This window comes from Podarcis filfolensis (assembly GCF_964270895.1).
Source record: "Podarcis filfolensis genome assembly, chromosome: 5".
NCBI lineage: Eukaryota > Metazoa > Chordata > Lepidosauria > Squamata > Lacertidae > Podarcis > Podarcis filfolensis.
The window spans coordinates 35,557,728-35,573,106 of record NC_139608.1 but is presented as its reverse complement, the minus strand read 5'-3'; the positions used below and the strand labels follow the sequence as shown (position 1 = coordinate 35,573,106).

The following is a 15,379-nucleotide window of genomic DNA, read 5'->3' as shown; positions in this document are numbered from 1 at the left end:
TCTTTCCATGTTGTGTGCTAGAGCCTCATAGTATTGCATTGAAAGCACCTTTAGAATCTAAACCTTTTAATGAGTAAAATCATTTTAGGCAAAATAAGATTGAAATGTTTTACTGATTCTAAGCAGTACTGTGCTTTTAACAAATCCCCATTCGGCCATGAAGCTCACTGGGTGATCTTTGTCTGGTCACCAACTCTCTGCTTTCAGGGTTGTTTCGAGGATAATATGTGGAGGAGCCATATGTGCCACTTCAACTCTTTGGAGGAGAAGTGGGATAGGAATGTAATAATAAATAATGCATTTTGTTAATGCATTTTGTTATTTTGTTTATGATAAACATTGGAAGAAGAAACTTGGCATGAGATGCAACGGTCTCATAGTTCTCTTGCTTCATAAGAGGAGCCACATTTTCACAAGAGTTTCCTCTTTTACATAAACGGCTCACACAGCTAGACCACTGAGTTGGTTTTTCCATGTATTGGAATGGGGAAGAGAGGAAGCAGATGGAAATTCCCAGCACTTTATCACCATTGATACCCAGTATGCAGTTACATATGTCTAAACAACTGTGAATGCAGAGATAGTCTGGTGCATGAGTGGTGGTGCCTTGTTGAGCTTGGAGGCCCTTTGTCCATCACAGCTTTAGGAATGTTTATATTTTGTAACACTAATTACTTTGAGTTGCTTTCCTTCTATCTTCTTCCAGACCTAGACAGGGTTGGCAGTATATCAGTTAAAGCAAAAAGAAACCACTATCTTTTATTGTTTCTCATGTTCACACATGAGAAAATGAGCTTCAAATCCTTGCTTGGTAGTAAGCTAAAAGGGTAATTCTGAGCCAAGTCAGTACTTCAGACTAATCTTTCTCATAAGATAGTCGTAAGGCTATACAGTAGTTGAGAAGAGTTTTAAAGCACTGCAAAGTGACGTAGAAGTGATTGATAAGAGTGCATCTTTTTCTTCAACAACTTGGTATGTTCTAACTTTCCTTTGCCTTCTCTGTATATTTAAGAGTTTAATCAGCAACCTATTGACTCAAGCTGGGATGCAGTCTTTTTTTTTTTTTTTTTTTGCATTTATGCCCATCTCTCTGAGTTGAGGGGTTTCATACCCTTATAAAATGTAGCTTTATAGAGAGAGAAAAAACAGAAAACAGGAAATATGCTAAGGTTGTAGCAGTGCGGAGCAAAAAATAGAAATTCAGTTATTAAAATTCAATTATTAAATTCATTTATTAAAATCAAGCATCCATGTCCTTTTGTGAATACTTTGAAAATTTGCTACAGCCACTTTGCCTAAATTGGAGCAGATGTTTTACTTCTATTATTGTAGCATAAACCATATATCAGTCTGCTACAGGTTATAGAAGCAAGATACATTACCCTGAATTCATGAATTGGCAAATTCACTAGTTATATACAATGTGAGCACTAAGTTTGCACATTTAAAGAGATTTTTGAGTTTGCACCATGTGAATTTCTAAGATATACTAGCTTTGAAAATTGCTGTGTTATAACAATAAATTATACATACATTTTAATAGCAGTTGGCAGGAGGAGTCCACACTTCACTGTTTAGGTGTAAGCAGTAATTCTAATCCAAGAATACTATTTCAGCTTTCAGTCTTAAATGCCTACCGTCTGCCAACAAAATCTTAAAAACGTAGGGTTGTATTCAGTGGTGTTTGTGTGCAAGTGGAACAAATTCTACTCACACAAAAGGGCTTTACTCTCCTCCCTGTATCTTTCTGAAATCTGCTCCAGAGACTTGAGGACCCTTCAGACAGATTGAGGGAAGAAGAGGAAGGGTAAGCCCTGCTGTGTGAGTGGAACTTTGGATTATGCCACTTTGGATTCAGTCAAATAGTTTGTGTATCAAATGATTTAAATACTTTTCACATAATACAACTAAAATATTATTTAATATAAACTTATTTTTTGAGCATCTAGTACCAAATGTTCATTTTAAAATGTGGTAATTTTTAAAATTCCAGACCTTTTTCCTATGTAACACCCTTTTTATTTGATTGGGAGAAATGACTTGTTTGTTTGCTGGCAAAGCTATTGCAAAGCATAGCTATGAAGCATGATTTGACAGTGGGTCTGCAATCCACAGTTTATCCCACTGATCACTCTGTAGTCAATAGATCAGATACTTCACTTTTACAAAGTGAAATCTTATTTTCCAGAAAGCAAAATCATCAGAAATTGTTTCCTTTTTATGAAGAATTCAGTTGGTGCAAACCCATGAGTAAAATCTCTTTTAAGGAAGCCCAACCATTTCCCCCCTATTTATTCAGGAAATATGAGCATTCCAAATTTTGATATAGCACTCTTTTTTTCAACAGGTATGGCAATTCAGCGATCAGAATTACATTCTTGATCAAACTCCTACATTAACTTGCAACCAACCAATCAGGCAATGCCAGCTTTGTGACTCAAACCAGTAAGATCTCTTCCTGCAACTTCAAACCCTACCACCTTCCCCACTTTCAGTCTGAATTACCATCAGAAAGTGGCTCTTGGTGCTCCAATAATATATAAAAAATAGCATATACAAACAGAAAACCAGAGGGAATGAATAATGGAACAAGGAACTGCTAGTTTATCAATAATGCCAATCCACCACAATTTTGGCTCTTGAATTGACTTGTCTGTCTTGCGGTCAGATCAATATAACTCGTTTCCTGTACTTCATTACATAATGTTTTATTCAGGTTCCACTCTTGGGTTTGGATTTCCATACCTCAACCCCCCCCCCCAATGCTTTCTCCCCAAACTTTCTTATGCTTGACATGTTGACATTCAACAGTTTGGGATAATCACCGTGTGATCTTTAGTAAGACAAGTTGACCTGCAGAATTCTCTAACCCTGCACACCGCTTGTCAGGCTGGTTTGCAGATTACCTTTTTGAGTCCTGATTGAAGCCTGCCACAATAAGTAGAAGCCATCATTGCTGGCATTGTTTCTTGCTAGACCTTCATTTTTGGCTAATGTTCCTACTGTTGTTTCCTGTCTTCAGGCCAAGGAATGTGGTCAGATGCAGAACAAGTGGCTCATGATTAACATACAGAATGTGCAAGATTTCGCCTGTCAGTGTCTCAACCGTGACGTTTGGAGCAACGAGGCTGTGAAAAACCTTATCAGAGAGCACTTCATTTTCTGGCAGGTGGGAAGGCTGCTTTCCTCAGTGACGAAAAGCTTAGTAAAAGAGCCAATATCTGGGTTACATTTAATTTTTATTTTAGCTATGTTGTGGCTCCAAGTTGGGCTATATTGTGAAATTGCTTCTTCAAGCCTTTAAAAGGAAATCTTGGTTGTTCCATAGGTGTACCACGACAGTGAGGAAGGACAACGATACATACAGTTCTACAAACTAGCAGACTTCCCTTATGTGTCTATCCTGGACCCTAGGACAGGTAAGAGGTGAAACACTTGATTCTATTGCAGCTATGGGTATTTTATAAATAATACCTAAAAACTTTCCTTTAGAAATGATTGTAAACTGGGAGCTGATTGCTTTGTAATCAAGATTACTGTGTTTCAAGGTACATCTCCATTTAGCTCAAATAAGGGAGGGATTTTGCTTTCTCATCTTTTTCATGATCTTCCCAGAGGCATCTGACTGCTTTTAGAATGCATGACCAGAGTATGATCTAGCTGGGTCAGTGTTCACTGTTGCTTTGCCCATGTTACTTTTAAGTCCATTAGGTACAGTTGGCTATTTGATATCTGGGGTTAAGAGAAAGATTAGCATTTATTACTTTCCAACCACTGGAATTGATCCTGCTGTTCCCTTTGCAGAATCATTTTGCAAGTATGTTAGGAGTCCTCTTAAAATAACACACATGGGTTAAAATCACCAGCATATTGCAGTGCAAATGTAAATCCTGTAAAGCCAGTATTTCTATTTTGTTTCATTCTGTCTGCTACTGTTTCATTCTGTCTGATATTTTGAAACTCCAATTATTGAAGTATTGTTTATTACTATTTTAAATAGGACAGAAGCTAGTTGAGTGGCACCAGCTAGATGTAACTTCTTTTTTGGACCAAGTGACTGGGTTCCTAGGTGAGCATGGACAACTGGATGGACATTCCACTAGCCCTCCCCAGAAGCGTTCTCGTTCTGTGAGTATAATAATTATAATCGTCGTTGAGACCCTCCAACTCTCCCATTTTTACTGGGACATCCCAGAATTATGGAAGCAGCCCTGGCTTATCAATCAATCAGTTTATTACAGTCATAGACCAGCAGTCAGAGAACAGAATATTAAGTGGATAAAAACAACATCAACAACAACAACAAAACTGATAATTAAAACAGATAAAAGCTAAAAACAAATAAAAACATTCAGTTAAAACAACTGTAAGAGCGTAAGAACTAAAAGACTCACAGTTAAAACAACTGTAAGAGGCTGCAGAGTAGAAGCCTCTGAAATAGAGGACACTCGCAGTATTAGAAACTGATTTGCAAATATGGTTAAAACAGACAATTACAACAATGTACAGCAATAAATTTAGACACACTGTTCAACAATAAACTATCCCAGGGAGTTGACTCAGAGTCACCCATGGAACCAGGTTTGGGGATTTTCATGCCGGACTATTTTGAGCTGGGCGATGGTCTGCGTCTACAGATTTGCGCACAGAATCTGGCGACCATCCAGGTCTTCTTCTGGTCTTTGCCTAACAGCAAAAGGTCAAATTTTTGCTTTTGCGGGAGGTCGGCGAGCCTCACCAGTAGGGGATCAGTGAACTTACTGCGTGCCTCTTCGTAAAAGGGACATTTAAAGAACAAGTGTTCTGGGCTTCCTATCTCTCCCAATGGACAGGTGCAAAGTCTCTGGGTATAGGGGACTTTTCTAAAGGCTCCATCCAGGACCGGCGAGGGAAGAGCCACGCTTCTGGCAAGTGTAAAGGCCCTTCTTGCAATTCTAGATACGAGAAAGGAGAGATATGCTGCCGGTGTGGCTATGCATCTCTCGATTTCTCCAATTTTATAGTCGGGGCACCTTGCGCAGTCCTGTTGTCTCTCGGCATCTAATATTCTTTGCCTGGCCCAAGCCCAGACTTAGAAGGGCTTGAGGGGCAAAACCCAGTTTCTGGAGGGTGTTCAGAACTGCAGTCTGCAGCCCTGGCTTATGATTCCATCCCGGGATGTCCCCAAATTTCAGCCAATAGCACAGAAAAAGAGCACAGAACCAAAAGACAAACACACACATGAGGAGGACCGAAGCTTCCTGAAGTATAGTGCCACTTCTGGAAGTACATCACTGCGGTCCTCCTCATGTGTGTGTGGCAGCACACAGCCAGCAGTGGCACACAGATGAGGGGCAGTGTGTGGTGGAGTGCAGTGGCAGGCACTCATACACAAAAGTCAGTAAGATGGCATGCAAATGAACAGCGGTGGGATGGTGCGGGAGGGTAGTTAGGTGGGCAAGCGGCGGCAGCAGGTAAGGGGTGCAACCAGGCAAGTGTCTGCAGGGTGATGGGGGGTGAGTGTGCAAGCGGTGGAAGTCCCAATTTCTTCTTGGGAAAAGTTTGATATCCTAATGGGATTTGCTGATGGAGGACAGGTCATAATATTGATGATGATGATGATAATGACATGCTCCACATTAACATCCAAAAAAAGGTAATACCTTGCTTTGTAAGCAAAAGTATTCATAGAAAGGAGGAATAATTTTCTGTTGTCTCTGTCCTACTTCTCAGTGTAATATAATGTTTCCCTTTTTGCTTTATGGTCATATTAACTAGGAGAGTCTCATTGATGCGAGTGAAGATAGCCAGTTGGAAGCTGCCATCAGAGCATCTTTACAGGAGACACATTTTGACTCTGACCAAGTCAAGCAGGAAAGCAGATCAGATGAAGAGTCTGAATCGGAGCTTTTCTCTGGAAGTGAGGAATTTATTTCTGTTTGTGGTTCTGATGATGATGAGCCAGAGAATCCTGCCAAGTCTAGGAAATCTCCACATAAGGATTTGGGCTGTAGGAAAGAGGAAGGCAGAAGGCCCCAACCTGAGCCCACAGCAAGGACTGAACCAGAGGTGGTAACAAACCACCGAGGACTATCTTGCATGGATTCTGGGGTAGTAGAGGAGATTGGGGCTAAGCCAGAAGCAGCAGTGAAGGAACTTAATGTGAACGGTAAGTGTGGTGGTTAAATGTTTCCTGTCATTAAAAAAGTTTATGTTAAATATTCAGTCTGCTAAATCCATTATGGGGCTTTTATTCTGGTGGCGAAGGAATAGTTATTAAAATATGAATCTGCTTTATAGTGAGTGAGACCATTGGTCCATATTCCCCAGTACTGTCTACTCTGGCTGGCAGTGGCTCTTGAGTTTCAGCCAAAGGCCTTTCCCAACCCTGCTAAGTGTATCTTCACTGGGGATTGAACCTGGGACCTTCTCCATGCAAAGTATGTAGCTTACCAGTAAGCTATGAGCTAAAGCTTGTTCATGTATTCTGTTTTATTTGTGATTTTCTTCTATTAGGACCAAAGGCACAGCTAATGCTAAGGTATCCAGATGGGAAGAGGGAACAAATTTCACTGCCCGAACAAGCTAAGCTTCTGGTAAGTAGAAGTGATTGAAGAATCACTGCTTTTTTGGTCTTAATGTCCTTTCCAGTCTCTGTGTGCATTTCAGACACGCTTTTGTTTACCTGGTTTCCCCCCACTTATGCTTCTTATAGTACAACATATGCTTTCCCCTTTCATGTGTGACTTCTAACCACCTCTTAACAGCCTAGTCTTCTGTCAGGTCTCTATCCAAGACTGGGTCCCAAATTCTTGTCTAGAGTTTTCTACTGTCCAAATGTCCTGCTCCAGACAAATTGGGCTGTTTGTTGAGGAAGTTTAATGGTCCTTCATACTACCTTTTGCTAACTTAGGCATTCACAACACAGTATATGCCGTGATAACAGCAGTGCCATCAGACTGTAGGTTAAAGACCTACAGTAGCGATTGCTGCCCTTTTGCTGAAGTAGCTTTCTATAATAAGTTGTCATACATTGCACTGAAAACTGCAGTATCCAGCAAAGTAGTGCAATATTTCCATTTGCGTGGTGAAACTTCCTGTGCCTCTCATCTCCCTACATCCTCCCCAAATCTTCTCTGGGGGGTTGGGGGAGAGTTCTAGGGTTGGGAAACCCCAGAACAGATTTAGGAGGGAGGGTAAGTTGTGTTGCACAGCCAGAAGTCCTTGTACTAAAAGAACTGTATTGGATACCACCCTGTTGTATTTTGGTGCTGCAATATTAAGACACTGGTCTCTGCTTTCTCTCCAGGCTCTCATCAAACATGTACAGTCGAAAGGATACCCCAATGAACGTTTTGAACTCCTCACCAACTTTCCTCGAAGGAAACTTTCCCATCTGGACTATGACATCACATTACAGGAGGCTGGTCTTTGTCCTCAAGAGACTGTCTTTGTGCAGGAAAGGAATTAGTACTCCCAGCCTTGCCCACCCATGTTATCTTTGCCTACAATATTAACTCACCAGTGTGCAGTTGGCTCCATGGGATTACAGAGCTGAAATCAGGCAGCAGTTTGCTGGCTTCTCTTTTCTCTCCCTCCTTTCATGCTACTCTTAGCAAATGAACCATATGGAAACAACAGGATAGGTTTGCTTGGATTTGATGCTGGAGGAAGGCATGTTTGCTATATCAAAATCAGAAGTGCTGTCTGTATATCAAGCATGCTGGGGGCACTGAACAGCCAGAATAAGAAAAGTTTCTCATTCCCCTCAGAAAAAAAGAAATCTATTTTCTTTAATATATTTTATTTTTCAACCGGTCACATGACCAAATATTGTGGGTTTCTTTAGAGAAACATTTCAGCATGTGCTAGCTGCATTGAGAAAGCTTTTAGTCCCCACTGCCATGTGCAGGATTAGGTTTTCAGCATGCAATGGCAAACAAGTTTTTTCCCCCTGGGGTACCAACATATGCTGAAAGCTGAATATTTCATGCGGTGGCAAGTGCACACAACTGACTTGCCACAGGTTGGCATGCACACAGGCTTTCAACGCAGTTAGCACATGCCCAGATGCTTATGTCAAAAGTCTTGCCCACATGTGGAGAAAAAAATGGAAACAGCTGAAGATCCATTGATCATTGTAGCCCTTTGGGAGTCATCACAAGCACAGTTCCCAGAAAGGCGCAAAATGAACCACCTTAGAACATATGTTTGAGTTTATTTGTATGTGTTCCTTTTGTTGCAGATGGGATGAGTTGCTTTAAAAGAAGGTGATATAGTCAGTAGGTCTAGTATAATCTAACCGTTGTACTCCTAACCATCTGTGCTTGGTCTATAGCTTCAGGGCTTCTTCTTTCCTTGTCACAATTAAAACTGGGGGAATGTGGGATTGATTCTCATCTTCTGTCAGGATTTTACCATCAGTGGAATATGGCAAGGTACTGACCATGAATGTAAAACTTATTAAACCTCTTCTGTCATAACTCAAAAGCTGTTTTCATTAACTGTACCTTTCAGGAATTCTGTCAACACTGGGCTTCAGTGTATTTGTACAGGTACTCGGCTCTAAGGAAAGCCTTTCTCTTGTGCTCTTCTGTTAATTTAAAAACGCTTAGTTAAATTAAGATGCTAACAACATAAAATAAGATAGTTTGAAGCAGTAATATTGGTGTTCTTGAAGCTCAAGTTGTTCAGACAGCTACTTGCCACTATTTGTTGTAATTGTCCATTTAATTACGGTAGGTATGGTGTGGCTTTCTCGGCTTGGTAAAACTTGCTATAATTGAACCCCAGTTAAAAAGATGGTTATAATGTTGCCACTCACTTGATAAGGTCCCACAAGGATCATTCTTGCAGATTAAAATGCTTATACTACATTGTACAGTGGAAAAAAATAACCCCTTGCTTCTCTAAGGTGTTGGTGGATATTTGACCACAAAGGCCATAATTAAAGAACCACACTGTTGGCAGTGTGTAAATTCACAAATAAAGTACGTTAAGGGAGTCATACTTGAGTGCTGGTTAAGAAATCTAGCTTTTGACAAACCCCTGAAACTTCTTTTAAAAAAAACACCAGTGCCAGCATACATTTGATTTGCATAGTTGATGATCTTAGCAAAGGATGAAAGGCAACATTACCTGTTAAAACTAAAAGTGTAAAGTCAAATAATTGCCTGGTTAGTTACTAGTTTGTAAAACTGAGACTCACACACTCACCCTATATATTTGTAAGGTGCATGTTACTCTGAGGAGAAGATGCTGTTTGCGCTCTACTGCTTTGCTTAGATCGCAGAGTGCAATTATTGAAAGAGAACTGAATCCATTGGGTGTCATACTCATAATAGGTCCAATGGGTTGTGTCCGATGTTAAAGTAGATCCATTGACATTAATAGACATGACTAACTTAGGTTCATTAATTTCAGTGATTCTACTCTGAGTATGACTTGGATAAAATTCTGCCAAGTTGTAATAGTATTACTTTCTCCTCACCCCCCCCCCCCGTCCCATAGTCCACACCAACTTATTTATTCCCCAACTAAACTTTTTAGGCATTGGTTAGTGCAGGCCTTTCACTGCTTAATGACCATAACTGTTGCATTCATTCTAAGTACACCAAGCATAAGGAGCCTTAGGTGCATTTCCCACTCTCTTTTCACCTGCAGTAGGTTGGCCCTTTCCTCAGAAGATTTAATTTAAAGGTGGCTTTGCTTTAGCAGAAGTGCTTCCACTTGTGGAAGTTGGGGCACCTGATTTTCACTGATGACCCCTACCCTTCTAAGTCTCCCCAGGTGCTGCTTATGGGGTTGGGGAACCCTCCAGAACAGAATGGGGCCTGCAGTATGTAAAGGGATTGATGAAAACTGGGTAGCCAGACTTGAGCTAGCAGAAGCACTGTCTGCTAAGCCATTGGTTACAATCCACTGCTTTTAGATGGCTTTTACAAAATGCTTTGAAATGGGTTAGGTAAGGGTCCTTTTGGTTTTAGTCATTGTTAGTCATTAAGATAGGCATCTTTTGGCAGTTTACTTCTTATGCAGCATCTTTCAAAGTACACAAGTGACTTGCATGGTTTCTGAATGATCAATCCTACTGAATGGATTGTAAGATCTAGGGAGTAGACAATTTGTGCAAACTCTTGCTGTGCTTATTCCACATATCAAGCTCTAAAGAGAGACTGAGAATGGGGCATGGGGGTGGAGAGATTGAGTTTCTGAGGCACCATTTAGGCAACTTATTGGTGGTTTAAAATGCCTTTTCTAAGTACTAGGTATTTCAGATGAATTGGTTTTTAATCTTTCCTATGTTTTACTGTATCCTTAAAGCAGTTCAGCAGCTTAACAGGCATGTGATACAGAATTGTTCTAAGATATGCAATGTATTGGGGTGAGAAGGTCTTGACACCAGTGTTCCTGTAAAAAGTGCCTTGAGAGCAGAAAAGCAGCATATAAATAAAAAGGCGTACCAATTTGAAACTTTAAACTGTACTGTTCTTAATAGTGTGCTCTTACAGGCCTTGTATTTCAGCATGTACTTTTCAAGAAGATATTTGGATTCAAATTGTTTAAGATGTGCTGTGCATTTGAACCTAGTTTTTGATTACCTCCAGGTGCCTGCAGATTTATTAACAAGATAATCCTCACTGTGTTAACCTGAATAGCTTTTCCAATGTTTCAATGTTAGCAAGACTGTGCTTTAGTTCATTTCAGGGCCCTAGGTTCATATTCAGTTCCTTTGGTGGATTTGCTTTGCTATGGAAGCTTATGATGAAGACGCATATGTGTACGTAGGAGGCTTTTGATACCCTTTTCTCTCCACACGCCCCCCCCCCCACTGCAACACTATCAAATCATTCCTGAAACCTGGATTTTAGAGAGAGGTCTTTGATGCAACACAGGTAAACAAGGATTATGAAGCTAGTTTTTAGTGGCAAGCATAGCACCTGGAAATGTTCCAAAATGTATATAGATGTACCGCGTTAACACTAATAATGCTACAGGAATAATACTGAAAGGCAAATTCCAAAAAGAATTCTGAAATTAAAAATAGAATGACAGGTTATAGGGGGGGGGTTAAGGTGTTAAATTACAAACTAAGCTGGGAGCATATGGTTTGGATACTGTTATAATCAAAGTTATGGTACCCTTCAAGACATTTGGTTGACTTTTTAATGTTGGGTTGCGATCTTAAAACTTTATAGCTTAAGCTATGTAAAACTGATCTGCTACATTTTCAATAGAAGCCGTTTCCTTTGTAATTATGAGAATTCTAAGATGGGTGGGGAGAAGAGAAGATTTCAGCTTGCTGTGATGGGAAGGACCAAACTCAAGGCAACCTCTGATATACATATATATAAATATATATATACAATTGCTGCATTTTTATAAATATGTGTAAATGCCCTTCCTACTGTAATATTTTGATCCTGGAAATAAAGCAGACCTTTTCACTAATTCTTAGCCTGTTGATTTTTAGAAGGGAATAAGTTCTGGGATACAAAAGGAAAAATGTGTTTTCTGTGAAGGCAAAATTTCAGAGACAAGGACCTAACAGTGTGTGTCTGCCTGCTGACTTTCTAGTAAATAAATGTGTGATGTGATCATGTGACGTAACTGTTTCCCCATTACTTGCAAGTGGCAGGCAGTGATTTGAGCAGGGATGGCGAAAATAGTGAACATTACAGGGGTTACAGTTTAAGTGGCAGCCATGCATATAGTTAAACTCTTAGGTTATTGTCTCTGAACTAAATTTAAAAAATAGTGGTGGTGAGTCCACATGAGCATTGTTTTTCAAAAGATGTCCTGTTTTTTGTGTTTTTTTAGTAGGCTTCTAAGGGTGGGCATATTCTATCAAATGATTATTTCAATATGATTATTGCCTCTACCCCGTTTCTTTTAGGTAGGACTTCTTTTATATCAAAGATTAATACACTGTGCATTAGAAAGTGGAGGATTTAGAGAAGCTACCATTCTGACAACAGATGTCCTAACACTTGTGGTGCTTCCTTTTGCAGGAGTGTTTAGGAACTGAAGCCCCAGTGTTCACATTTAGTTACAGTGTGGGAAATGCATTCGGAAGACAAAACATATTGAGGAGTTAGTGATCTGACATGGAGCCCTTCCTGCCTCTGTTCCTTCCCCCTCCCTTGCTCTTGTTAAGTTTTTTGATGGTGTGAGAACAGTCTTAGATGTCTTGAGAAAGTTGGGAGGAAATGAAGCCCCCCCCCACAGCTGCCTCATCAGTTGTGGGTGATAATGCTGGGTATCTTCTTTGATGTTGGACATTGTTTTGAGAAAGTGAGGCATTGGGAGGGGGTGGCTATCTATAAAATCAGACGGTTTGGGCAGAGTTTCTTTGAAGCTTGTGCACGGGCTGATGGGTCACAGGGCCATGCAAACTGAGGCTATCTGGGGGAGTCTCTTCGCTGCTTCTTGAGGGCTTCCAGGTGGCAGATTGAAGTGCTTTCTTGGTATGTATACACTGCTTGCTGTTTTAGAATAAAACCTTTAATCTCAGCCACTTGTGTGTTTTGTATTACTTCTGAATCTCATTTTAAAAGAACCACCTTGCCTTTGGCAAGACAGTTACCTAGGTTACTCCTTCTTTGTCTCCTTCTTTGGAGGTCTTTAAGCAGAGGCTTGACAACCATATGTCAGGAGTGCTCTGATGGTGTTTCCTGCTTGGCAGGGGGTTGGACTCGATGGCCCTTGTGGTCTCTTCCAACTCTATGATTCTAGGTTATAAATGTTGTTCAAAAATTATAGACATGTATAGTGGGGTTGAGAGGAAGGGGACACTGCTCAGTGCTGCTGTTAGAAGCTGGCAAAGCCTCCCCTGCCTGTTCTCAGTTCCCTTAGATTGAGTCAGTCATTAGTCCTAGCTTGGTATTGCCTATATTGTCGGGCAATGACTATCAAGGATTTGTAGACAAGGGTAATTTCTAATCCTGTTTGGAACCTTATGCATGCAAAACATGCTTGGCCATTGAACCTGTGGACATATTATGTAGCATTTGTTAAGGAACTAAGGCAGGTTTCCTCAACATCGGCCCTCCAGATGTTTTGAGACTACAATTCCCATCATCCCTGACCACAGGGCCTGCTAGCTAGGGATCGGAGTTGTAGGCCAAAAACATCTGGAGGGCCGAGGTTGAGGAAGCCTGAACTAGGGGTTGTCGACTATTGTTTCCTCAGAGTAGACCCATTTCAAGTAATTATCATTATCAACTTAGGTTCATTAATTTCATTGCGTCTGCTCTGAAGAAACTAGTTGAAAACAACCCTAAATGTTTAAAAGACATGCTATAAAACATTTGCCTCATTTAACAGATAAGGAACCTGAGATTGTGACTAGTTGTAAAACATCTGGAATCTGCACATATTGTGTAATAAGGGTCAAAATTGTACCTATATTAAAGAGGAGCAAATGTTTCCTCTTCAGTGTGCCGCGATTCCAAGTGTGTGCGAGAATGTTATGTTTCAGAAAGCAATAGAGTACTGAAGTGGAGACTGAGGCAACTCACTTGCTCAGTCATCTTGGTTCAAAGAGTTAAAGTTGCCTGACCGTATTTTCCACAGTCATGTAAACCTGTACATTTGCTAACGAGATTGCAAGAGTCACACTGGGAAAGAACATGGAAACTGCAAGTTACGCTGATACAAGGGAGGCGTGATTGTGGCTGCTAGATGGACAATTCTTACGCAACTTCAAGATTTATGTTTTAAAGCTGACAAATTTGGAGTGGGAGGAGAACTAGGGCGCACCCACTCTCTTTAGACAGCAGTTCAGTTGCTCAATAATAATCATGTGTGATGCAAGGTGCACTGCTAATATAGGAGTGCTTAAATTATCAGATGGAGAAATATGTTGAAAGATAAGGATGGCCCAGCTTCTTCAGGGGAGTGGAGGCAGTACTCATCTTCCCTAGAGTAGACTTTATCAATATCACAAATACATCCAGGTAATATCAGCCCAGCAAGCATACTGAACATGCACTAATTCCACTCCTACCCACCCATGGCAGTTTGAAATCCCCACCTATTGTTTATTTAACCAATACTCACTGTAGTGACTCTTCCACTGTTTGAATCCATGCCCTATCCTTTTTTCAAAAAGGATTTTCCCTGAGCAAGGCTCTTTCCCCCTACTAGACCCCAACTCCAGTTAGCCCCAGCCAATATAGTTACTGGTCAGGAATAAGGGGGGTGGAACCCAGCAACATTTAGAGAACCATACATGTGTCATTAATGGTCTAGAAAGACCCAGAGAAAGGTCTGCAGTGCATACATGCCCTCTCTGTGGATGCTGTGGCAATTTTTGTAGAGAAGTACAAGTCCAGGATAAAGTATGAGAATGAAACTAGTCGTGGATGAGCCTCCGTCTCCGGCATGATGTGTGTTTGGTTCCTCCTTAATCTGGAATATTGGCATTAATAAAGAGGCGCTCCTAGACCGACATATGACAATGTGCTGCAATCAATCAGCTGCCAAAAGGACTGAGCTTGGCTCTTTGAAAGTACAGTGGTACCTCGAGTTACAAACACCTCAGGTTACAAACGTTTCAGGTTACAAACTCCGCTAACCTGGAAGAGTTACCTCAAGTTGAGAACTTTTCCCCAGGATGAGAATGGAAATTGTGTACCAGTGGTACAGCGGCAGCAAGAGGCCCCATTAGCGAAAGCACACCTCTAGTTAAGAACAGTTTCAGGTTAAGAACGGACCTCCGAAACGAATTCAGTTCGTAACTAGAGGTACCACTGTATCTGAATGTTTTTTCTGAAGCTTGAGAATCCTCACAACAGCCGCGAAAGGAAGGGGGAGGACAAGGTACTTTGTGCTTTCATACGGTTTTCAAATGGTCTTTTTTCTTCTTGTCCTCCCCTGTAAAATGAAAGAGACTTGTGTAGCCATGGCTATGTTATTCTGTCTGTTACCATGGAAAAAGGGGGGGTGTCTTTATGCTCAACAAGGAATTCAACAACAATTTATGCCCTCTCCCCTCGACTGAGGTTGAATGGACTTTATTTAAAATTATCTTTGGATTGGACCAGGAGTGTGAGGGAGCAATGCAGAGCAAGATAAATGAACGGCTGCTGAATAGATCTGGCAAGAGGCCGAATCTGAGAAAAGAATTTGTTTTTAACTGTGTGCTGAGGAAGAACTCCAGAGCGGAATTTTAATGGCAGAAACTGGACATTCACTCTGTGAGTTATTTATGGCCGCAGCTCGTACGCTAGTCGGTAAACAGCAGAAGGAATGGAATGTGACTTTGTCCCATCCAGATAAACACTGCAAAGAACTGAACAAGGGAAGATCGTAATTAATTCTCCCAGCACACCAGGTCTGAAACAACAATGTATATGAAGGACTACAGACGTGAAATGGAATTTATATTTATAAGAGG

At 40.8% G+C, this 15,379-nt stretch overlaps 1 protein-coding gene across 3 annotated transcripts in view; it reads left to right on the top strand.

The window, feature by feature from the left end:
• UBXN7 (UBX domain protein 7) overlaps nucleotides 1-11,430 on the top strand; it is a 29,381-nt gene extending 17,951 nt beyond the window's left edge. For all 3 annotated transcript variants that reach the window (XM_083615025.1, XM_083615026.1, XM_083615027.1), the window contains 6 exons: nucleotides 3,023-3,169; nucleotides 3,329-3,419; nucleotides 4,001-4,128; nucleotides 5,758-6,148; nucleotides 6,496-6,575; nucleotides 7,289-11,430. In XM_083615025.1, coding sequence (XP_083471151.1) covers nucleotides 3,023-3,169; nucleotides 3,329-3,419; nucleotides 4,001-4,128; nucleotides 5,758-6,148; nucleotides 6,496-6,575; nucleotides 7,289-7,450 — 999 coding nt within the window. In that variant the 3' untranslated portion in view covers nucleotides 7,451-11,430. The remainder of the gene's footprint in view (nucleotides 1-3,022; nucleotides 3,170-3,328; nucleotides 3,420-4,000; nucleotides 4,129-5,757; nucleotides 6,149-6,495; nucleotides 6,576-7,288) is intronic.
• The last annotated feature ends 3,949 nt before the right edge of the window (nucleotides 11,431-15,379 follow it).